The following is a 22,537-nucleotide window of genomic DNA, read 5'->3' as shown; positions in this document are numbered from 1 at the left end:
GAGCTTCAGGGAAAAGACTGGTGTTCTTTCAAGGAGGAAGGACTTCTGCCCGGAATCTGTATTCAGACTGGAGCTGCAATGTCAGCTCTTCCCTGGGTCTCCAGCCTGCCAGCCTGCCCTGCAGGTCGGAGCCACCTCCTCAAAACCAGCCTCTCTCTCTCTCTCCTGTTGCTTCAGTTTCTCTGGCGAACCCTGACGACTACAGCTAAGGCAGTGCTTCATAGGTTATCTTCAGGACACACCCTAGGGTGCAGAGGGGAGAGCAGAGGGGCAGGGGAAGGAGGCAGACGCGCTGAGAAGGTGAGGCTCCTCGACGCTGACCCCTCTGCAAGCAGAGCTCTGCTCCTACTCTGCTTACAGACTGGAGCTCCATGTAACGTCACTTTAGGGGGACAGGGTCTCCTACGTTAAGATTTAAGTCTAGAAACCGCGGCGGTCGGGAAGTTCCATGTGATCCATCTACGTGGAGCCAGATGGCCGGATCTGTCCCCGGGGGGCGGGCACCTCTGCTCCTTGAGTGGGTTACCGCATGCCTTAGGCACGCACTTACTGCTTCCCACACTATTCTGCCCTCTGATGACACCCCAGGAGCTTCTAAGGGACTCTCTGTTATAGACTCCACTAGACGAACCCTGTCCAAGAGCTCAGCATTATGTCACATTTAGGGTTCAAGGAGGCCCTGTCAGTTTTCCTTTGAAGGTCCTGGGCTCAGCCAGGTTTGCCGCAAATGTGGCCCAGGGAAGCCCATCCCAGAAAGAGGGAAGGCAGCTCGCTGTCACCAGGAGCCTGCCTGGAGGAGGAAGCCATGCTGAATTTCCAACACCACAACCCCCCTCCCAACCCCACGTAATTGTTTCTAGAAGCATGCTTACTGCTGGAGTGGTCATCTCTAAAGGCTCCACCCATTACGTTGGGACCAAATGTGAGATGGGGGAGTGGAGTTGGGTAGAAGAGAGTACGACCCTGCTTTTCCCCCACTAACAGGCTTTTGGCTTATTTTAAATACCAAAAGCCGGCTTCCCTGGTGGCGCAGTGGTTAAGAATCTGCCTGCCAATGCAGGGGACACGGGTTCAAGCCCTGGTCCAGGAAGATCCCACGTGCTGCAGAATAACTAAGCCCGTGCGCCACAACTCCTGAGCCCATGTGCCACAACTGCTGAAGCCCGTGCACCTAGAGCCCGTGATCCGAAACAAGAGAAGCCACCACAATGAGAAGCCCGTGCACCGCAACGAAGAGCAGCCCCCGCTCGCCGCAACTAGAGAAAGCCCACGCGCAGTGACGAAGACCCAACGCGGCCAAAAATAAATAACTAAAATAAATAAAATTTTAAAATAAGTAACTAAAAACCAAAAGCTGCATTAGTGTAATCACCCAAGTTAGTTTTCTTAGCTGGTTATAAGAAGGGAGCGGACGCGAAGTGGCCGGGCGGCCACAGGGCATTCTGCTTTGTGCTAGTTCTGTGACTGCTGTGTCCCGAAGGCAGGACAAGGGACGTCGCGCATCCGCCCTGTGGAGGGCAGGCCGCACCCCTCAGCCTCGGTGCCAAGGCCACCAGGCTGCTTCCTCCCCCTGGCCCACCAGGCCGTCATTTCCAGCTGGCCGGGGGCACCTGTTCCCACCTCCAGGCCAAGCCCATCCTTGCCACAGAAAGCCTGTTCTTAAAATTCTTGACAGATTAACCCACGTTAATCTAAGCCCGATAAAAGCATAGGTTTTACCTTCCACTCGGAGCTGCACTGTCATTTCCCCCAACAACCTGGTGAAAAAACCAATAAAACCAGCAGCAGGGCCTGGAGGGAAGCTGCAATTACAGGGGTACGAGGCTGGCGGGGCAGCACCCACTTCAAAGGCCAGGATGGGGCGGAGCAGGCAGAGGTGTAATTAGCGCCGCTGGGGAGCAAGAAAGCCTTGCGCTCAGAGCGGCAGGAACAAAGGCCCCACTGCTTGATGTGAGTCCACCGGAGTCCGGGAGGGGAGGCGTGCACCCCCACCCTGCACCCTGCACCGGGGGCCCCGCCAGCCGCCCTCCCTCTGCCCAGTCCGTGCAAACGCAGGGATGCAACAGGCCAGGCTTTGGGGAGAACAACGGGACTCACCGGCTCCCTATCGGTGCTGGCCTGGGTGCCCCAAAGCAGGATGGAGATGGGCGTGGTCTGCCTCCCACCCTGGTGGGCACCTGCCGGGACAGGGCTAGGTCTGTGCCCTGGCCTGCGCCCTCTCGGAACCCCAGCTGCCCTTGGCAGGCAGAGGTCGAGCCTCCCTGGGGCTGGGTGTCCTGGGCACCTGAAGAGCAGGGGCCCCGCCCTCCCTGCCACGAGGACCTTGGGATCTGGGGAGGGAAGCCAGGCTTGGGGGGCCTCCAGAAGGACCTACCAGAGAGAAGAAAGCTCGGGGTCCAGGGTGACCATCCACAGGCCACTTGCCTGATGGCCAGCTGGCCCCAGACCGGCCCCACATCAGAGTATTTTGGCCTCCATGTTGGTGTCCTATCCTTGTTACCTTAAGACATTTTTAAAACCGTGTCTTCCGAAGACACAGGCTGTGCGAATGCTGCCCTGGGGCGCCGTGTGCTCAGTTTTAAACAGGTTTCGGGGGAGTGACGGTGAACGCATAGTTTTCTGGCTTAAATAGAACCGGACTTTGGGGCATTTGTGAACTCTCAGTCCTGCATCGAGATCTTCTCTCGCGATGTCTTCTTGCACAGGCAGGCGTGGGTGTCACTCTGCCCGGTCAGTGAGGTGGGGAGGGGGCCGGGACCCAGCCCGCCTGGCGGCGGCGGGCGTGTGCCAGGGTGCACGCGGTCTCTCCGTTATTCCCACAAACGGCGCCCCGGCCTCGGCCTCCTTGCTGCGTGGGGAACCGTGGGGTCAGAGGCTGTGTGTCCTCCCCAGGCTCCCTGCACAACCCCCCTTCTTCCTCAGCTGAGCTGCCTCACTCCTCCCTGACCAGGCCCACACACCTGCCCCCTTGCCCTGCAGGTGAGGCCGAGTCCCTGGTCGCTGCAGCCCCATTCCTGAGGGCGCCCTTCCCTCCGACCCCCTCCCCCCCAACCCAGGGCCATTCACTCCACCTGCTAAGGGAGGCTCGGGACAGCAGTTCTGAAAGCCCGGTGCCCTGACCCAGGGCGCAGGCTCCTTCCCCGCCCTGGAGAGCCTCGTGCCCGCCCTGGGCCCCTCCTCACCCACCCCCCCCCGTTCCCCCCCCCCCCCCGCCCGCTCTCCCCGAAGTCTGCGGAGCGGCACCTCCCAAGCGGAAGGGCTGCGTGCGCCCTGGAGCGGCAGGTTTCCGGGGGCAGGAGGCGGGGCGCCAGCGTGGGCTCCCTGGCCCGAGGGGCCGAGACCCTTCTCAGGTCTGCGAGCGGCTGACCTCCACGCCCGCGGTGCCGCAGCCTCGGGGTCCAGGCTCCCGGCTGCGCCTCTGCCCCTGATCACTGGCTTCTCCCTGGTCTGTCCTCTCACAGCTCCACTCAAGGGTGCCCGCTGTTGGATTAGGGCCCAACCTGCCCCAACCGGGAAGGTGGGCCGGGCCAGTGGCACCGTCCTTGCGGCGGAGGCCTGGGCCTCGTGCCCCCGGTGGGAGCTCGGCATTGAGAGCGGCCAGCCCTCTGACCCAGCGAGTGCCGCCGGGGACATGTTCACAAGCTACTCCCACAGAAGCACAGGGACAGAGAAGGCTGTCAGCAGCACCAGGTGGGGGTGGAGGCGTCCTGGCCGTCGGAGGAGGGGCTCATCGGAGTGCTCCCCACGCCGCCTGCGGCACGGAGGGCAGTGAGCGCCAAGCCCCGCCCGGCGACACCAGGGGACCTTGCACCACGCAGGCAGCTGCAGGCCCGGCAAGAGCAGCTCACTGCTCTCCCCGCACCGACCCCGGGCACTGGAACCAGGCGGATGCACCGCCTCTGGCCACTGCCCCACGTCCCTCCGCAGGGGCCGGCCTGGGACCCGGGAGACCTGGTCAGTCTCCCCTCCCCACCGGCCCCTGTAAAGCAAGGAAGACCACCTGCACCTGAACTGTGCCCCGTCCCAAAGCCCAGCCCAACGCCCCGAGTGGCATGGGCCCCAGGGCCAGCTGCCAGCTGTTAGCGGGGCAGAGGGGAGGGGTGCGGGATGTGCCACGCATGGCCCCTCAGAGGAGGAATTGAAGATCCCAGACGAGAGATGTGGCCCCAGGGTGGTGGGGGCGGCCCTGAGGGTGCGGGCCGGGAGCTTCGGGGGCGGCCCACGTGGCGGTCTCTCTCTCTCTGCCCACCTTTCTCCCACCCTCATCTCTCTGTCTCTCCCCCAACCCCTCTCAGAGCCCAGCCGCCACGTAAAATGGTCCAGGCCACCCCTCTGGAGAGGCCACGAGGCTGGGCACGCAGGACCCCAGCTGACGACCAGCACGACAAGGCTAACCCTGCGAGGAGCCGTGGACCCTCCAGCCCACGGGAGCCTCCAGACGATGGAGCCCGGCCAACACCCTGACGGCAGCCTCGCGGGATGTCTGAGCCAGAACCGCCCAGCCCGGTGGCCGCGGGATGCCTGACCCTCAGAGACAGAGAGGAAACTTGCGCCTGTCTCGAGTAGCTAAGTTTGGGTGACATGTCATAGAGCAGGTACTCAGGCAGGTATCCTCTTCTGTTCAGACACAGCCTTTCCTCCTGTCGCCTGACTGCCACCCTCACTTCTCCATCCAGCCCCATCATCTACTGAGATTGGATGTGGATCAAACTAACCGCAATGCAATGTCAACCCCAACTCACATGAGACACTCAGCCAGTCGTCAAAGTACTCGCGTGAGCCCCCGACTTCTGAGTGGCCTATGACGTGGTCATCAATTCAGTGTTAATGTCCACTGAGGCTTGTTTGATCCTATCGATCAATGATACATGAACCACAGGAAAACCCAAATGGCCATCTAAGCAAGAGGTGCGTTTCCCCCAAAAATGCCTACTGTGGTTTTAAATATTTTATCAAAAGATAGAATTAGGACTTCCCTGGTGGCACAGTGCTTAAGAATCCGCCTGTCAATGCAGGGGACACGGGTTCGAGCCCTGGTCCGGGAAGATCCCACGTGCCACGGAGCAACGAAGCCCATGTGGCACAACTACTGAGCCTGCGCTCGAGAGCCCGCAAGCCACAACTACTGAGCCCACATGCCACAACTACTGAGCCTGCTTGCCTAGAGCCCTTGTTTTGCAACAAGAGAAGCCGCCGCAGTGAGAAGTCCATGCACCACAACGAAGAGTAGCCCCCGCTCACCGCAACTAGAGAAAGCCCGTGTGCAGCAACAAAGAAGCAACACAGCCAAAACATATATAATTATATTGTTTATGCAGAGTTATGCATTTTGTACTAAGATTAATTTAAGGGAAAATCCAGAAAAATCCAAAAGAAATTATTGAGCACCGTGAGCCTGACGTTCACAGAACTTCTTAAACGCTCGTTTCGATTGGCACATCGACTTCCGTTGCAGAGAAGTGTGGTAGGATGAACCACAAAAGCCTTTCCCAGCAAAACAACGGGACTCTGGTTAAACTGTGAGTGTGGGCAGTGAGGGGCCCTTCGCTGAGTAACCAGCTCCCCGGGCTCCGTGCTGTCCCCTGGGTGTCAGTTAGACAAGCCTGCTCTCGGCGTGCCACGTGCAGACCCCCGCTCTGCCGGGCAGGCCAGACCTGAGTCAGACCTGCGTCAGAGGAGGGGCAGCACCTCTCCTGCAGGTGGGCATCCCCTGGGTACTCCTTCGAAATGCACATTCTCAGGTCCCACCCGGGCTGGGGGCCCAGGCCTCCGGGTGACTCGGCTGCTGTGGGGTTTTGTATCTGCGGCAGAAAGGCCAACTACCCAGACCCTCAGGTGCGGGGAGGCGGGGCCAGGACGGGCTGCGCTGCAGGAGGCGCCAGGGCGCCGGGAGGGAAGGTCAGAAACGAGGCGGGACCCCGGTTCCCCGCGCCCTCCCCCCACAGCCCCAGCGGAAGGCCCCGCCAGGCACAGATTTCCCCTCCAGGCCGCCAGGCGGCCGGACCTCAAAACCCCAGGCTCAGCGAAAGCAGCCGGGCCCCAGGAGCACGTGTGCGACTCCGTCGCTGTGAAGTGCTCAGAGAGCAGCTCTGCAGCAGCAGAGAGCGGATTCTGGGGTGCCAGCCGGGAGAGGGGAGGGAGTGCCGGCTGATGGGTGCGGGGTTCACCTTTGGGGACCAGACAGAGGGGATGTCTGTACGGTAACGTGAACGTGCTAAATGCCGCTGAACGGTCACTTTAAAACTGGTAATTTTATGTTATATGAATTTTCTCTAAAGAACAGTCCGCTGGGGACCACAGCGTGATTCCGTCCGTCCGTCACCCGCCCGCACTTCCATTGTCACTTAGGTCACGAGCTGTCTGAGATCCTTTCCCGTCCACAGCTGCGCCACTACCAGAGACCAAAGGCCTCGTTGATCAGCAGGTCAGTGATGCTGCTGGGCTCTGCCCGGCCCCGTGGCCCCAGGAGGGTCCCAGATGGGAAGAACCTCTTAAGGCCTTGGCGGGGGGATGGCACTCCAGGGCCGGAAGGAACCAGTGTTCAGGCTGCCTCTTCCCAGGGACTCCCCAGGATGGCAACGGTGCCGCTTCCCCACGGGGCTGCCCCGAGGCCGAGGGCGCCCGGTGCCGCTTGGCCGGGGCTCTGGGCCAGGCGCCATCACCACTGATAGCTGTCACCCGATGCCGTGTCCCAGATCACTGCCTGCAGCCCCTAGACGGGGACATCAGGAACAGGAAAGGCAGGCGCAGCGCTCAGGCTCAGATGCCGCCCAGGTCTGGGGGAGCAGGGTGATTGCGGTCCCCTTCAGGGTGGGTGGCTCTCGTTCTCCCCACGCGGCCGAGCCTGACCAGGCGTCTCCAGACACAGGATGCTCGCCGCTGCCCCAGCCGACCCCTGACTCCTCCCAGGCTGGTCCCAGGGGCCCTTCCACCAACCAGAGCCCACCTGAGCCTCGAGTGAACAAGTCCAGAGGCCTGGCGCTGGGTCACTGGAGCCTGTGTCTAGAGATAACGTGGGCCACCCAGCCCCTGCCCAAAGCCGTGAAGCACTTGGCCAAGTCTTTCCAACATCTGTGCAACAATCTCACAGTTCATCCCCCCTGCACCACCGGGCTGAGCAGAACACACCGTTCGTACCAAATGAATGAGTGAATGATGTCCCTGCCCCACTGACACGTCACTGAGGAGATGGCGGATTCCTGGGGCTCCCCCAAGCCCCACGAGGCCTGGCTGTAGCCCTGCTGCCCCCCTGCATTCCCCCCAGGACTCAGACCCTGGTCTGGGGCGCCAGCCGGCTCTCACTGGCTCTGGACAGCAGGAGGGGCCCCGCTGGAAGCTCTTACGTTTCTGGCGATGGACACAGACGCTGGGCTGTGAACAGAGGCTGAGCCGTGTCCCCTCTGTGCTCTGCTCTCTGTGCACCCAGGTGACAAGCATCTGCCCAGATGCTCTTACTCACAAATCAACACAACAACGTCCCGCTGGTTTCTTGCACTCTGAAACTAGAGTGGTTTTAGGCAGGGTTAACCCCTCGCTCCCGGTGGCGGGTATCGGCGTATAATAGGCAGAATTAAACGCCAGGCGTGCGTGTGCCAGACGGTCGATCCAGGGCCACGACCCGCAAGTGGAGCGAGGGTAGTGCCCCCACAGAATCTACCAGAACGCGCAGACCAATTACAGGTGAGCACCGCCGACAGGAACATCCCCGTGGAAGCTCCGGCCCTTTCTAACACTCTGAGCGGTTTCACTCCCTGGGATTTGTGCCTCTGACCTGCCGTGGTCCCCTGAGCTCAGGCAGGACACGTGTGTCACACACTCTCGTGTTGAACTTGCAGAGGCCCCAGAGACGGGTTCCTCGGGTTGCAAAGAACAAAATCTGCCCCTGGGGGCAGAAGTGGATGGAGGGCTCCAGGGTCACAGGGCCACAGGACGTCTGTCCCGAGGGGCAGGTGCTTGGGGTGTGTCTGTTCTGGGACCCTCGGCTCAGGGCTCCAGCCCCTGAGGCACGGCCCTAGTGGCTGAGGCGTGGATTGCAGGCTCCCTGTCCCACCGACGGCAGCCATGGAGGAAGGCGATACCCAAAGGGCGCTGGTGGCGGGGGGGGGGGGGGGGGGGGGGGGGGGTGGGGGCATTGCCAAAATAGGGGAGAAGGGGCCCAGGGCCCAAGCAAGCAGCTCACACGTCACACTGCCCCAGCTGCCCCCGCACCCCCGGCCGCCCGGCCGCTCCAGCCAGCAGCCTTACTCCCTTGCCTCTGCTCCTCCGCGGATCCATTGGCAAATCCCGTGGATTCTCCAAAAACCAGCCTCGAGTGCCTCCAGTCTCCATCTTCTCCACCCCCAACCCCCTAGCACAGCATCCAGCTGACCCGGCTTCCTTGCCCCCTGCCCCACCCGTCCCCCACCAGCAGGAGGGGACTTTGAAGACGCCACTCCACGTGGGTGGCTCCTGGGACCTCGAGGGCCCCACCACCTGTGGAGGGACACGCCGCCCACGAGGCCGCGTCCGGGCCACTCCGTCCAGCCTCACCGGGGTGCCCCGTTCCCAGCCATCTCTGTGCACGTTTGCGTGTGGGCATGTATGTGTGCATGTGCCTGTGCACGCGCGTGTGGCCGTCTAACCAGTAAGGACAGGGCCCCACGAGATTCCGAGGTCTGTGCGTCTCCTCCAGCCGCAGGTGATGAGCGCTGGGAGCAGGCCCAGCTTTGATAGGATCTGGGCAGACCAGGTGCGCAGGGCAGCTGCAGGTGAGGGAGGGAGCTGGACAGGTTCCGCGCACGAGGGTCATCGCTAATGAGGGGCTGGTGACTGGTCTGGACACGCGGTGAGCCCGCCTCTGTGTGTGTGTGTGTGTGTGTGTGTGTGTGTGTGTGTACATATGCACACGAGGGTGAGGGTGGGCCTCCCCATGCCGGCGCTCTGGACAGAGGTGGCGGTGGGGGCGTCCTGGAAGGCAGCTTAGTAGAAAGTACCTGTAACTCAAGGCCCCCTGCCCTCGAGGGCCCCGGGGAGGTCAGCCCCCTGAGCCATAGTGGGCGACGACGCTGACAAATGACAATAACAACGGTCACGGGGCCTGTTTACGTCGAGCCCCTGAGCGCCAGGCTCTAGCTCCAGCGAGAAGGATCCAGGCCCAATCCCAGGTCTGGCTGCTCCTGAGCTAAGTTCTCAGCCACCCCTGGGCAGCTCTGCGAGGCCCTCATGGGGCCTCCACGGTCCAACCTCAGGACGAGTCCTCCTGGGGTCAGTTTCAGTCACTACCTCACAGCCAGCCGGGCGGCTCCTCAGGGAATGAGACGCGGGAGGCCCTGCAGCAGCAGACGCGGCTCCACCTTGAGGACAAAGGCTCTGGACTTGAAGCTGGGCCGAGGGAAACAGGGGAGGAGCCGCTGAGAAGGATGCCCCTCCCTAGGGCCCCTGGTGCAGGAGGCTCCCGAAACTGGGTCATTCACGCCATCAAGGAGGTACCAGGCCAGTGGGCATTGCAGGGCCCAGACGCCAGGGAGCAGGAGGGGGCTGGGAGCCTCCACCGCAGCGTGCTGGGAAAGGGGACCGCTCGTTCCATGAACACTTACGGGGCAGGGAATCCAAGCCAGGCCCGGCTCTCTGCACGGGGCGGGAGGCCGGCATGTCCCCCAGATTCACACACTGAAGCCCCAGTGTGATGGTGTTCGGAGGTGGGAGCTTTGGGATGTAGCTAGGCCAACCGAGGTCATGAGGGTGGGGCCCCAGCGGGATTTGTGTCCTTGAGAGAAGAGGGGGAGACCAGAGCTTCTGTTCCTGCTCTGAGAGGACACGGCAAGGAGGCTGCAGGCCAGGAAGAGGCTTCTCACCAGACCCGACCGTGCAGGCACCTGGCCTCGGCCTCCGGGCACCAACCCAGGAGAAGTGAACGTCCGTTGCTCAAGCGGCCGCCCGTGCGTTTCACGTGGCAGTGCCATGCCTTCCCCATGTGTCTGCATAGAGACAGACAAGAGACTAGACGGAAGGGTGGGATGCTGGGGCAGACAGTGGTGGGGGTACGAAAAACACCCCCCAGTGCATTCAGGGCCGAGTGACAGCAGGAGCCTGCGGGTGGGGGCGGGGGGAGGAAGGGACCAGTAAGGCGCCCGGACCTGGGAACCCGGGCTCGGCTGGACCTGGGAACCTGGGCGTCGGCTGTCCAGCCTGGCTGAGCCCTCACGTTGGAAGGCAGGACCCCGGGCTCCTGAGAAGAGGCAGGACACCCCGCAAAGGGCTGCACTCTCTGGGTGACCAGAGTCCTGAACGCAGGGAGCCTAGGAAGGTGGCCCTCAATGCAGCAGAGCCAGGGACCCCGTCCTGGAGGAGCGGCAGGCACGGCATGCTGGGACGGGAGTCAGGACTTACATGCATTTGCAAACTGTACAAGGAAACAGAGTTCAAAAATACGCTTACAGCTGAGTGAGATCCTGGCTGGCCCGCTCCTCCCCAGCAGACATCACAAGCCCCAGGTGAGCCCACGGTCAAGTGCAGGGAGAGGCTCCGGGGGAGGGAGGGGGTGAGAGGAGAGTCCTGACCTAAGACCGGCCACCCCCAATCCTTCCAGGCCCGGGAGGCCCCATCCTTGTCCCGAGCCCTGTGGGTGACTGCTTCTAGCCAGTGGGCTGTGAGCGAGGTGACCGCAGCCCAGAAGGGTAGGCGGCGGGGGTGGTCCCGGCCCACGTGTCAGGCACCTGCAGGTCACACTCCCTGAAGACGGGGAGGGGACACCCGCGAGGGACCCAGCACTGCCTGGTGCAGCCGGCACACCCGGCACACCCAGGCCCCGGGCTCAGGCCCTCATCCCGGGAAGGGCTGGCCTGTGGCTAGTGCGGCTGCAGAGCTGGGCCTGGGCCCTGGAGGGACGGGGGGAAGCTCCGGGCGTGAGAGGACCAGGTGAGTTCACCTGTCCAGCCCTGGCCACAGAGCAGTGCGGGTCTGGCTGCCCGGCGCGTCCTCTCGTTCTGATGGGCGATAGGTCTCGGCGTGCTCGGGGCTTCACGGATTTGCAGCCTTTGCTGCTGAGGCTCAGGGACGTTCCTCGTGAGGAAGCGCCTCTCCATGCAGACCCGGAAGGACCCCGGCTCCTCCTTCTACTTCATATTCAGATGGCAGGTTGCTCCTTTAAAGCACCTTCAGTAAGATTTAGCTGCATTTTCAAAAGAATTCGATTTTCAAAAGCTTAATTTTAATAACTTTGATTTCCATGTTATAATCATTAATTATATTTGTATTTTGCAAATCATCCGTTATAATTTGCATTCACTTTTAATAGGTACCTCTGAATACCTCAGAAGAGAACTTTTTAAACACTGAAAAGTGCTTTGCCTTTTATCTTTCTATTTAACTTTACTTATCTGATGGAAATACACTCTGAATATAATCACAGCTTTTAAGAATATTTTAGAGCAACACTGTTAATAGATATTAATTTAGTGAAAATCTTGAGTATGACGTGATTAGTGATTCTGTTTAAATGAGGGAAAGAATATACATTTTATGGGATAAATGCACAACGAGGGAATAAACCGTGTCTGTGTTGATTACACATCCGACGTCACCAGCTCATCAACAGAGGCCCCAGACCCAAGCCGCCACAACTAAACCGTGTTTTCGTACTTTGCCGTCAACACCTCCCGGTCGGGATGGGGACAGACGCGTCTTACTTCACGGTTTATTGTCTCCCCTTCGCCCTTCCCATGCGCAGACCCTTCCCCCCATCCCCGCCCCCTGCTGGCTCTGAGCCCCTCCCTTCCTGAAGGGGCCCGTGCAGGGGAGGAGCCCGCAGCTGAGAGCCCCTGCAGACCCCCCCCCCACCCCGGACCGGGATGGACAGCGAGGGTCAGGCCCGCCCCCGCGGCCGTCCTGGAGCCCCGCAGCCACCTGGCCGCAGCACGAGTGGCCACCCAGGCCACATCTGGAGACCCCGCAGGCTCCTGCGTCAGAGGACGCCCCTCCCTGGAGCGCTGGGCTGAGGGGTCGGCCACTGCCCAGGCAAGCCCACGGGGCTCCGGGCGGGGGCCTGGCATGTGTCGATGCACCGCGGACCTCGTCTGCCACCTACGGTCAGCAGGGACGCAGCCGGTGGGCAGGGGCTTTGGCGGGTCCCGGTCCTCCGGATGAGGCTCGGGCCCCTCCCCCCGCGGCGGGCAGCTGTCTCCCGGGCGACCGCGAGCATCTGGAGCCCGGCGTGCGCGGGCTGGCAAATCGCAGGCGATTCATGCCGCTAATTTCTTTATGACAATCAGGCTAAATTAGGTTAATTATTTGTTAATCATTCTCTCGAGGGTACATGAAAATACTTGAAGCCAGTCCACGAACGTGGAGCGCTGCCGGGTGCGGGGCGCTATCTGATGGACGGGATGCCAGCGGCAGGGAGCGGCAGGGAGCGCCAGGGGCGGGGGGGCGGGGCGCGGCGCTGGGGCCAGGCCTCTGCCCTGCTCCCGGAGGGAACTGAGGGCCCCTTGCGGGGTGTCCAGGCACTTCGATGTGAGTGTGTGCTCCGGGCACTGTCTGCTTGCCAGCCCTGTGGCCCCTCCCTCGATAAGCCAGGACGCCAAGACCTGGGTCACCAGCGGGCCCCGGGTGTCGTCACCATAGTGGGGTCCCCCCCCCCGCTCCCCCCCCCCCGCCCCCCCCCCCCCCCCCCCCCCCCCCCCAACCCCCTCTTTCTTAAACCACAAAAAAGCGGGGGGGGGGCCCCCCCCCCCCCCCCCCCCGCCTGGCTCCTCCCCTGAGACGTCAGCCTCCCCACCCCCACCCCTGTCAGAGCCCCGCTCCGGGCCACCTGCCGACTCAGCCATCCCTCCGGAATGGTGTGGCTCCCCAGCTGCCCCTGCAGGGGAGCTCGGCAGGCTGCACACAGCCAGACAGAGCACCGGCCACGGCTGGCTCCTCCCACCATCAACGCAGAACCTCTGGCAGCCAAGGTAGCCCCGCTGCCCCACGGCTGCCCCGTGAAACGCCCCCTTGCTCACCGCTCCATCACTGTGGCGGGAAACCCTGCCCTGCTCCCACGGCCCGTACCTCCTGGGCGGGCTGCCCCACGGACGCTGGGCGCCCTCCACGCACTAGTCGCTGACCACACCCGCCACAGTCCCCTGCACGGTGGCCTTGCCACGTCGGGGGTTCTGGTTCTCGCTGCTTTGGGTCTTTGGATGGGCCGGACACCAAGGTCTGTGTGAGGCCCCAAAACAGAGTGTGGGTTCATACAGAGGACGGTCGGTCAAAGCCAAAAAATAATGTGAAGCACACTTTAAAAGTAACCTCCAGGCGTCCAGGGTGAGAGAGAAGATGGTGCAGCAAAGTGCCTCGGAGCAAGGATGACTGACAACTGCTCAAATCTGCAGACACACAAATCTACACATGCGCAAAGCTCCATGACACCCAAACGGGACAAACTCAGAGGGGCCCAGGGCCAGACTCATCCCATTAAGAGAAACGGAGACGGAGGCCGGAGCCTGGAAGCCGTCGGAGGGACGGAGTGTTCAAGGGACGGCAAGTCCAGCCACGACGGTTCCTCGCCAGATGTGGAGGCCAAGAGGCAGCGGGGACGGCGAGTCTAGTCCGAATCCTGCATGGGGTGCAGCATCTCCAGGAACAGAGGCAAAACCAACAGGCTGGGAGGAAAGAAACGAGGAGGATGTTCTCGAGGCAGAAAATGTCACCAGGGGGATGAGGCCCCAGAGGCAGGTGCAGAAAACAGAAATAGTGAACACCTCAACAAGGATAATACGTTATTTGTCTCCTTGAAAGTCTTTAAAATAACTAAATCCTGAAAGCAAAAACCAGAACATCGTCTGGGTGACTCCCCCCCCACCACCGTGTGCACACGTGACACGGATGACAAATGGGGGGCGTCCTGCACGGCTGTGTGGGTTCTGGGTGTCACTTAAAGTGGTAAATTATTAACATAGACTGTGCAAAATCAGGTATGTCTACTGTAACCCCTAGAGCAATTGTTAGAAGATTAACACAAATAAATATAATTTAAAGCTAACTAACTAAATAGAATACTAAAAAAGATTCAAATAACCTAAAAGAGGGCAGGAAAACAGGAACAAATGCCCCAACCAGAGGAGCAGACAAAGCAAATGAAGCTATAGACCAGATCCAAGCTCCTCGATGACTTTACTAAACAAAAATATACTAATTAAAAGAGAGACCGTCACATCGGATAGAAATAATAAAAACATAGAAACAACACCCCAATACATGCTATCTATAAGAAATCCACTTTAAATAGATTGCTATATATGGCTTTAATGTTAAAAAAAAAATTCCCCAAAGAAACCAGTAAGTCCAGATAGTTTAACAGGTAAGTTCTACCAGACTTTCAAGAAACAGGTAATCCAGTAAGAAAAAGGAACAGAGACTCCCCAAACCATCCTTGAGGCCAGTCTGACTCTGATGCCAAAACCAAGACACAGAGAGCAGCCAACCCACTCCCTCGTGAGTGTAGCCAGAAACCCCTCAGCCAGACGCTGCCATCAGGTGGAACAGACGATTTCAGGAAGAACACACCGGATTACCCCACAAACACAGGATGGTGCAATTATAGAGAAATCCGGAAACGCAACTCACTTTACGGATTAACAGGAAAAGGGTGCTCGTGGGTGCAGGTGGGCGGCAGGGGCGGGGCAGGCATCGTCAGAGCAAGTGAAGCCTTGAGCAGCGCCCCGAAAACTCCCCGGAGGGAGGGCTGCATCTCAGCATGGGGAGGGGGTCGGGGGGCAGGCTCTCCGGGCCAACCTGTCCTCGGTGACCGGGAGCCCTCCGGTTTCATAGCACAGGGGCCGCACGACTCAGCTTCTGCTTTGAAAGACGAGTGATCTGGGGGGAGCTTTTCTTTCCCTGCGCTGACTGGCAGCCCCACTCCGTGGTCCCCTCGGCCCTGGGCAGCAGCGTGAACACCCAGCCGGCACCTCACCGTGCTCGTCCACCCTGACTGCACGTCCACAGCGACGAGTGCTGATGCGACGGGGTGGCCCCGGCCGATGGGGGTTAGGAGGAGACACAGAGCTCTGCGCTGAAGGGCAGGCTCCGCTCTCCCCAGAGGTGCTCCAAAGACCCCCAGGGGCCCTGGCCCAAGTACGTATTGTGACCACTCTCTCGACCACCCACGGGCCCCAGCCCAGAAAAAGGCCGGCCCTGAGGCCGCCCTGCGGGCCCCACCTGCAGGGCGCTCTGAGCCCCGGGGCCCGGCCCACCTCTCCTCCCTCCGCTACCCTGGCTCAGGCTCTGCCCTCGGGGTCCTTGGGCCAGCTTTGGCCGAGGGAAGCTCCAGCATGTCCCCGTGGCCCGGAGGAGAGTGGACAGATGGAGGATTCACTCCCACCCTCCCCCGTTGCTGGGCTCTGGTTGGCAGGGGCTGGTCCCTGGCTGGTGGCCGGTCACAACCCGGTGACCTCAGCTCCGGCGCAGCAGGGCTAGGATGCCCTCCATCTCTCGCCCAGGCCTCAGGGTCCCTGTAAGACTGCCGGGCTCCCGGCGGTGCCCAGGGGGTGCAGGGGCGGGACGTGAGGGCCAAGCTCCATCCCGCCCCGCACGGCCGGACCTCGGGTGGTCTCATCCTCCCCGGATACCGAGGCTCCAGTGCGGGCACACGTGGGGTCGGGGCACCGGCCTTAAGCAGGCAGGGCCGGCTGGGCGAGGGGGTGCCCAGGTCTGCGGGTGGGACCTCCCTGCCACCCGTCGCCCCAGGGAGCTGCTTCCTGGGCGGGAACTAGTCCAGGAGGGAGAACCCGGTGAGAGCCCCCGAGTCTGCTCTGCCCTGGAGCTGCAAGTGTTTCCTGTGGTTCCAACTCGTTCAGTACATCACCCAGGATTTCCAAAAGCCACCGGCAAAAGACAATATCCTCGGTCTCTCATCTCCACCAAGTCGGTTCCAGCGTCAGGTCCTCTGCCGGGAAGGTAAGTCCACACGCGCGCACGCGCTCACGCCCGCTTGAAAGGGACGTGTCGCCACGTTCCCGGGAGCGAGCACGAGTCACAGGGACGTCCAGTCGCTCACACACAGCCCCGCCGAGCCGCGTTGGGGGGGGACAGGCCCAGCCCACGGCCCCCACTCAGCAGGCCCGGGCGCCCTCCCGCTGCTGCTGCCAGGGCCCAGCGGGAGCCGCTCAGACAGGGCAGCCCACAGCCGCAACGCGGCGACCTGCGTGGAGCAACGGAGGTGATGCGGCCTCACCGCCCCCCACCGCCATCCCCACCGGCCCGTCCCCCGCAGCCTGCGCCCCTCCAGGGGCCGAGCTCAGCTCCTTGCAGGGCTGGGGCCCAGGCCTGGGGCCCATGAACACGTCCACCCTTGTCTGGGCCCCTGAAAGGAGCTGACACCACCAAGACGCGCTGGGACTCAAGGGAGGACCTCCACGGCGCGGCTGCACCCCTGCTGGCTCCGCGAGCGCCCCTCGGTGTCACAGCAGACACTCCCCGGGTACCTCTCCCTTCCATGCTCTGTGCGTTCTACACGTCGTCCTTCACTTGACAAGTGTAGCCAGCAGAGAAGGTGAGGCTGAGGACGCGCCACATGCCGTGTCCGAAGGGCTGCAGGTCGACTTGCCCCAGCAACGCTGCGTCCGTGGGGACACAGCGGAACACGCCCCACGGGAGCCACGGCTGTTCAGATGAGGACTCCGGGGCGGCAGGGCCTGCCAGCTCACCGGGCTCATGAGGGCCGCTGGGACGCAGGCAGCAGTGGGCTCCGGGGCCCCACCCTAGGACGGAAGGAGGGGAGCAGGCAGGCGGGGGACAGAGCACTGCTCCCCCGAGGCTGGCGGTGGCGCAGGCAGCTGCGGGGAGTCTGCGCCCAGCGCACACGCGGTGGCCCCCAGGAGGGCAGGCACTGTGGAGAGAGAGGCTCAGGGTGACAGGGCTGGGGGCCCAGGCAGATGGCGCTGAGGGGAGGCTGGAGGGGCAGCCTCGGTGACCCGGCCGGGCTGGCATCCTCAGGAGCTGGGCTTCGCTCGAGCGGGGAGGTGGTGAGCCCGGGGTGAGGCCGCACCCAGGACACAGGCCAGATGCCGCGGGGCCCGGGCAGCGGGGGCAGGGCCCAGGGACTGGGTCAGGGGTGGGGAAGGCAGACTTCTGCCTCTGCAGGGACTGGACCGTGGCTCTGTGTCCTCTACAGAGGCCAGTCCAGCGTCCTGCTGTGCTGAGCTGACTTCCAGGGCCGGGGCATAGCCTTCTGGCCACATGGCCTGCGGTCAGGCCTTGGGGGCGCAGGGGGAGTGGCAACAGGCGATCCTGAGCCGCCCCCATGTAACCAGGGTGGGTTCTGTACTCCACCCAGGAGCCCTGACTGATGCACAGGACGAATGCATCACACCAGCACGACCTCTGAAAAACCAGCAACCTGACCTGTACAAAAACCAGACGGAAGGCAGCCACAGCCCGCGCACGGGAGGGAAGGGCAGGGTGGACCCTGCGGGCTCCGTGTGTCCAGTCCTCCGGGGCCACAGAGCCGGCAGGGATGCGCCCCTCCCCCAGGACACGCCCAGGACAACGCACTGGGGCTCCCACACCCAGACGATAAAACCCCGGAACGCCCCTCTTTGTGCCCAGAACCAGACTGGCAAACAGGAAAACAAGGGTGGACATTCGCCTCAAATATCCAAACATCTGCAGAAGACCGATGCCATGGAGAAGGGGCACTAAACACAACACACGAAAAACGAACCACAAAGAAACCTAACAGAGCAAACCAACCTTTTCAATTAAATCTAATTAAAATCCCCAAAGGGGAGAAGTTCAGGATACCTGAGCAGGAAAGAGCACAGCTGGCCTGGGACGGCCATCCTCAGACAGCTGGGGACGTGCGCTCGGGGAGGGGGTCCCACGTGGTGGGACAGGGGCGCCTTGCTGGCCTAAACGATCTGCACCACGGTATGGTGTGCGCTGCACACCTGCTCTCCCTCGGGGGGCTGGAGTCTTGGTGCCAGGCAGAGGGTGCCCACGTGACCAACCCCGGATAAAAACCCTGGGCGCTGGTCCCCCAGGAGCTCCCTGCCGGGGAGTCAAGCGCACGCCCTGTGGCTCCGCTGGGGGGTGCTCGGGAGGTCTGTGCCTGGTCCCCCCGACCCCTCCCCACGCCACATTCCCTGTGGCGCTCGAGTCCCTGGGCCTTTGGCTGTAATAGATCTCAGCTGTGAGGCCTCCCAGGGAACCACTGAACCTGGGGGTGGTATCGGGGACCCCAACTCACGATCACGTCAGAGATCTTCAATAGTAAGAAGTACGCTGGAAACCCCTGGGCAAAAGGCAGAATGAAGGCTGCTGGAGGGCGGGCCGAGCCCCTGGCCAGGACGCGGCGCAGAGGGCATTGGGGGAGAGGAGGCCGAGGGACATAAGCAGACTCACGTCAGCAGCCGTGACGAGACTGGAGACTCGAGAGCAGGACAGAAGCGCCACCTCCGCGCCTGCTGGTCTCTCCTCGCCCGACGGCCGTCTGCTGCCAACACTCACAGCTCAAGGAAAGGCCGCGGGTCAGTCGAGCCTGCCGACCCCAACAGGGACACGCGGGAATTCCAGGGGAGACCAGCGGGCGGAAGGAACAGGAAAGAGCGGAACTTCCCAAAGCTCACGTGTCTTGGGAAGGAGGTGGTAGTGGGAGTCCTGGCGGCCGTGCCACCTGTAGGGGGCACCCCCGCTGCCCACCGGCCACGGGGTTCCCATACGATTATATTAAAACACGACAGAGAAAACACTGCTTGGGACGGGGGAAAATATAGCTTTATTTTACCATAGGAATTAATAAACTCCGTCACAGAATAAGGACACCATGGGACTCCTCTTTTGTTTCATTTAATAAATACAAATGAATAAAAATACTTTCTTTTGCAAAGAGACTGCCCCTCTTCCTTCTCCAGATTTCCTGAGCCCCCGTGGCCACCTGCTGACGTGGTCACAGGCCCACACTCCACCACACCCACCTTTTCCTCTCTGTGGAGAGGGCTACGTCTCATCTGACACGCCCGCAGATACTATGTAGGTACGACACCTCTCCTTTCCCCATCCCCTTCCGAATACAAGTCCTCGTACTGCATTTCAACTTTTAAATGATTCCCTTCTGAGAAGGAAAGAGTCTGGTTTCCACAGAAGCCCTTTAGCCAGTACTACTTAACACCAAGAAATTAGCGAGGTTTCAGTAAAACAGACTCCTGCCCGCGGGCACATTATGAAAGGGAAAGGATAACATAAAGTAAAATGTATTGTACGTCTTGTAGACTGTCCCTTATTTCAAAAATAGAAACTCCTATTTAAATTTAACCTGTTTGAAACAGGCCACATATTTAACTGCATGCAACAGATCTGTTATTGCTTGAAACGGAGCCCTGGCTCCGGCTGAGCCGCCCGCGGCTGAGCTACCCACGCCGGAGGAATCCAGACCACCTCCAAACCACGAGCCGCAGCCGAGCACCCCCCACCGACCCGGGGACCCCGGGGACCCCATGTGCCACGCTCCCACGAGCGCCGGTCAGGTCTGGGATGAAACACACCTCTGCGCTCTGCGCTCCGGGGAGCGTCCCTTCGCAAGTTGCAAAGAACGGTTTTGTCCCAATAGTTGAAGTTCCCGCTGCAGCCACCACGTACAAACGCTTAGCACTTTCCAGTTTTCAGATTGGAAAAGAAAAGCTCCGACACACCCAGAAGACACTCTGACTACAATCTCGGTCTCACGTGCCTCTGCTCTGGTAAATGCACTGGGAACTGAGACACGAGCGTTAACTGTGATCAATACCAGCAGGGAAAACGCCGGTCTTCATGGCCAGGAGGAAACTTCTTTTCTATGTGCCCCATTTTTCATTAGTCCACATTTTAAAAAAGTATTTATTTCCTGAAAGTATTTCTAAATGTGATTATTTGTAACATACAACAAATGAAAAATGTGCCTAGATTGCAAGAAAAAAATCTGCTTGTAAAACAAAGTACTGAAACAAAGTCATGTCCTCCTCACGGGGGACAAGGGAACCAGGAGGGGCCCCCAGAGACATCCGGCCACTGTCCTCCTCCTGGTCTGCAAGGCCCCACGTCTTCGGAAGGAGCGTCACTGGTTCTAGTCCCTGGGGGCCGGCGCGTACGCCCCTCCCCGCTCCGCACTAAGTGCTGGGTCCGCAGGCACGTCAGCTGGAGAGGTAGTGGTGACGGCTCTCATCATCTCCCTGGGCCACCTCGGCAAGAACGAGGGGTGGGTCCCTCAACTGCACCCAGCTGTCATCGTCCTACAGAAACCATCACTGCAGAAGAGAAGGCTGTTTGGGGTGGGAAAGGTAGAAAAGAAATAGATGCTGTGGTTCTGCAAGCTTGCCTTTTTTGGTACCAGCACAGTGTCACTGTCACTAAGTGTCTTGGAGGAGAAACTCCAAAAACTGCTCGGTGGTGTGCCTGCACGCACGCGCGGGCACACAGCTGTGCACACATGTGGGCAAGGCTCAGAGCCCCAGCGACTTCTGCACGATCTGCTTGGCGATCTTGTAAAACTGTTCCCGGTCATCCCGCCACATTTTGGAGGCATCCACGTTGGCCCCGCTTTCATCGTTGGGCTCTGAAAGAGAAGGAGAACCTCCACGTGAAGGGGCTCAAGAAGGAAGGCCCTGGCAAGACCTCCCACCTCCTGTAAGAACATCACTGATCTTCCCAGAGAGGTAACCAGAGACGAACCAGAAGCGCCGAGGGACCTGGAACTCCAGGCAAGGACAGCAGTTCTGTGGATACGGGAGCCTTCCCCTGAGGGACGGGGCGGAGCAGCGGCGGACAGACCCACCCTCAGGACTCCTCCACCCGAGCCTCCCAAGGGCCGCACCAGCCAACTCGGCTTCACTCAGGAGGCACCAGCCGAGCAGATCAAGCGGCAACTGGGGGCCTCCCCCTCGGGCCTCCTGTTTGGCCACCAGCTCTCTCCGTTCGACGCTCCTCCGTTTCATGGGCGCTCTCTTCCCCCGGGGCTGCCGGGCCGTTCCTCTCTCAGCTCCCTCCCGCCACGAGCCCTGTCTACCTGGAGAGGGCACACACCCTCACCTCCACAGCCAGTCCCCGAGAGCCCCCATCAAGGTGGCCACTCACACGACACTCTGAACTCTTCTCTCCCCCAAATCGTGCTCCCTCTGGAGTCCTGCCCCCAAAGTCCGCACCCCTCCACCCCACAGTGAGGGCAGGAGCGCCCCCGCCCCAGGACGCTGAGCCCTAGAGCCGGAGTCTCCAAGGTCCCCCCAACCTCCCCCATCCTCTTGGCCTGGGACCCACCCCGCCTGTCTCAAGCACGTGGGCTGCAAGGGCGATCCGTGGTCTAACAGCCCCACGAGCGAGCGTCAGCTCCGGGCCAGTGCAGGTCCAAAGGGCGCCCCACCCCCAGCCGGGCTCCAGCCATACCTATAGTCCTGGTGACGCCACCAGAGGGTCCGTGCCCCCCCACAACCTTGTTAACTCCCACGTGTTCTAAACTCACCTCGGGAAGTGTCCCCTGCACCCTGATCTCAGGATTTATCACAGTGGCCTGCAACAGCTGGTGGCTGTGAAAGTCCCCTTAGAACGTGGGGCCTTAAGGTTGGGGTCAGTGTCACCTGAGCTTTACACCCCAGGACACGGTGTCTGCAATATAGTGCCCACTGAATGAATGAAATGCCCACGGCTACTCATGGCCAACAATGTGATACACACAAGACCATCTTTACATCTGTAATTATAAAAAGCAGCTTACGCTTGGCAAAGTGTGTATGAGTGACATTACATGAAAAAGCAGAAAAGAAAACAGTACATATCGACTCCTCACGGTGGACAGGGAGTTAGAAGACAAGGGTTAGCGAGGAAAGAGAAGCAGCACCGAGTGTCGGCTCTCCCCCGCTGGACGTGAACCTGCAGTGCGCCAGGAGCCGGCGGGGCGGGCGTTACCTGCCAGCATGCTCACCACCGACAGGAGGATCTTCTCCACGCTCTGCACGGGGCTCCACCGCTCGGCGCTGCTCTCGTAGCCCATGGGGTCGTCGCCGGGAGCGTGCAGGATGGAGATGCAGACTCTGCCATCAGGGTAGACTGCGGGGTCAGAGCACACCCGGTGAGCCGAGGGAATGGGCCCGCGATAGGGCGCTCGGTCAGGCCCACAGAGAAAGGGCAGCAAGCGGCACAGACACCGGCACGGAGCTGTGTGCACGCGGCACCACCTGCGGCCCCAGCGCCACATCCACGGCCACGCTCGCGTGCACGCGCTCCCCGCGGGCCCGGCCGGCAGGGTGCTGGGCCAGTCTGAACAGCTCTAGTGCCAGGGCGTGACTCCACCTTCATATGCATTTGAAAAGCACTATATCCAAAGGGGATAAAGGAGAGGCTGCCTGGCAGCCAGACATTCCACCAAAGTACCTCATGTAATTAGACTCTTCACAACACTTTTCATAAAAGGTTTCTTAGATATCCCTCGTTCTGCCACTAAATCCCTGAAACGGACTGTGTAAAATATGCGTTGCCATAGCTGGGAAAACGCTACAGGAATTAAACACCCAGAGCAAGACAGACGCCTGGACTCCTCTTGCTAACTTACTATAACTGG

The 22,537-nt window shown here is 60.9% G+C and overlaps 1 protein-coding gene across 1 annotated transcript in view; it reads right to left on the bottom strand.

Annotated features, from left to right (window-relative positions):
• Positions 1-18,707: 18,707 nt before the first annotated feature.
• Positions 18,708-22,537, bottom strand: part of UBE2G2 (ubiquitin conjugating enzyme E2 G2) — a 30,272-nt gene continuing 26,442 nt past the window's right edge. Inside the window, exons 5-6 of the mRNA XM_027079187.1 lie at positions 21,886-22,026; positions 18,708-20,542 (exon numbers count right to left, since the gene is read on the bottom strand). Coding sequence (XP_026934988.1) covers positions 20,430-20,542; positions 21,886-22,026 — 254 coding nt within the window. The 3' untranslated portion in view covers positions 18,708-20,429. The remainder of the gene's footprint in view (positions 20,543-21,885; positions 22,027-22,537) is intronic.

The sequence above is a fragment of the Aethalodelphis obliquidens genome, unplaced genomic scaffold (assembly GCF_003676395.1).
Source record: "Aethalodelphis obliquidens isolate GAN/ISIS:26980383/991018 unplaced genomic scaffold, ASM367639v1 scaffold1, whole genome shotgun sequence".
Lineage (NCBI taxonomy): Eukaryota > Metazoa > Chordata > Mammalia > Artiodactyla > Delphinidae > Aethalodelphis > Aethalodelphis obliquidens.
Note: the sequence above shows the minus strand (reverse complement) of the source record. Positions and strands in the feature narration are given on the sequence as shown.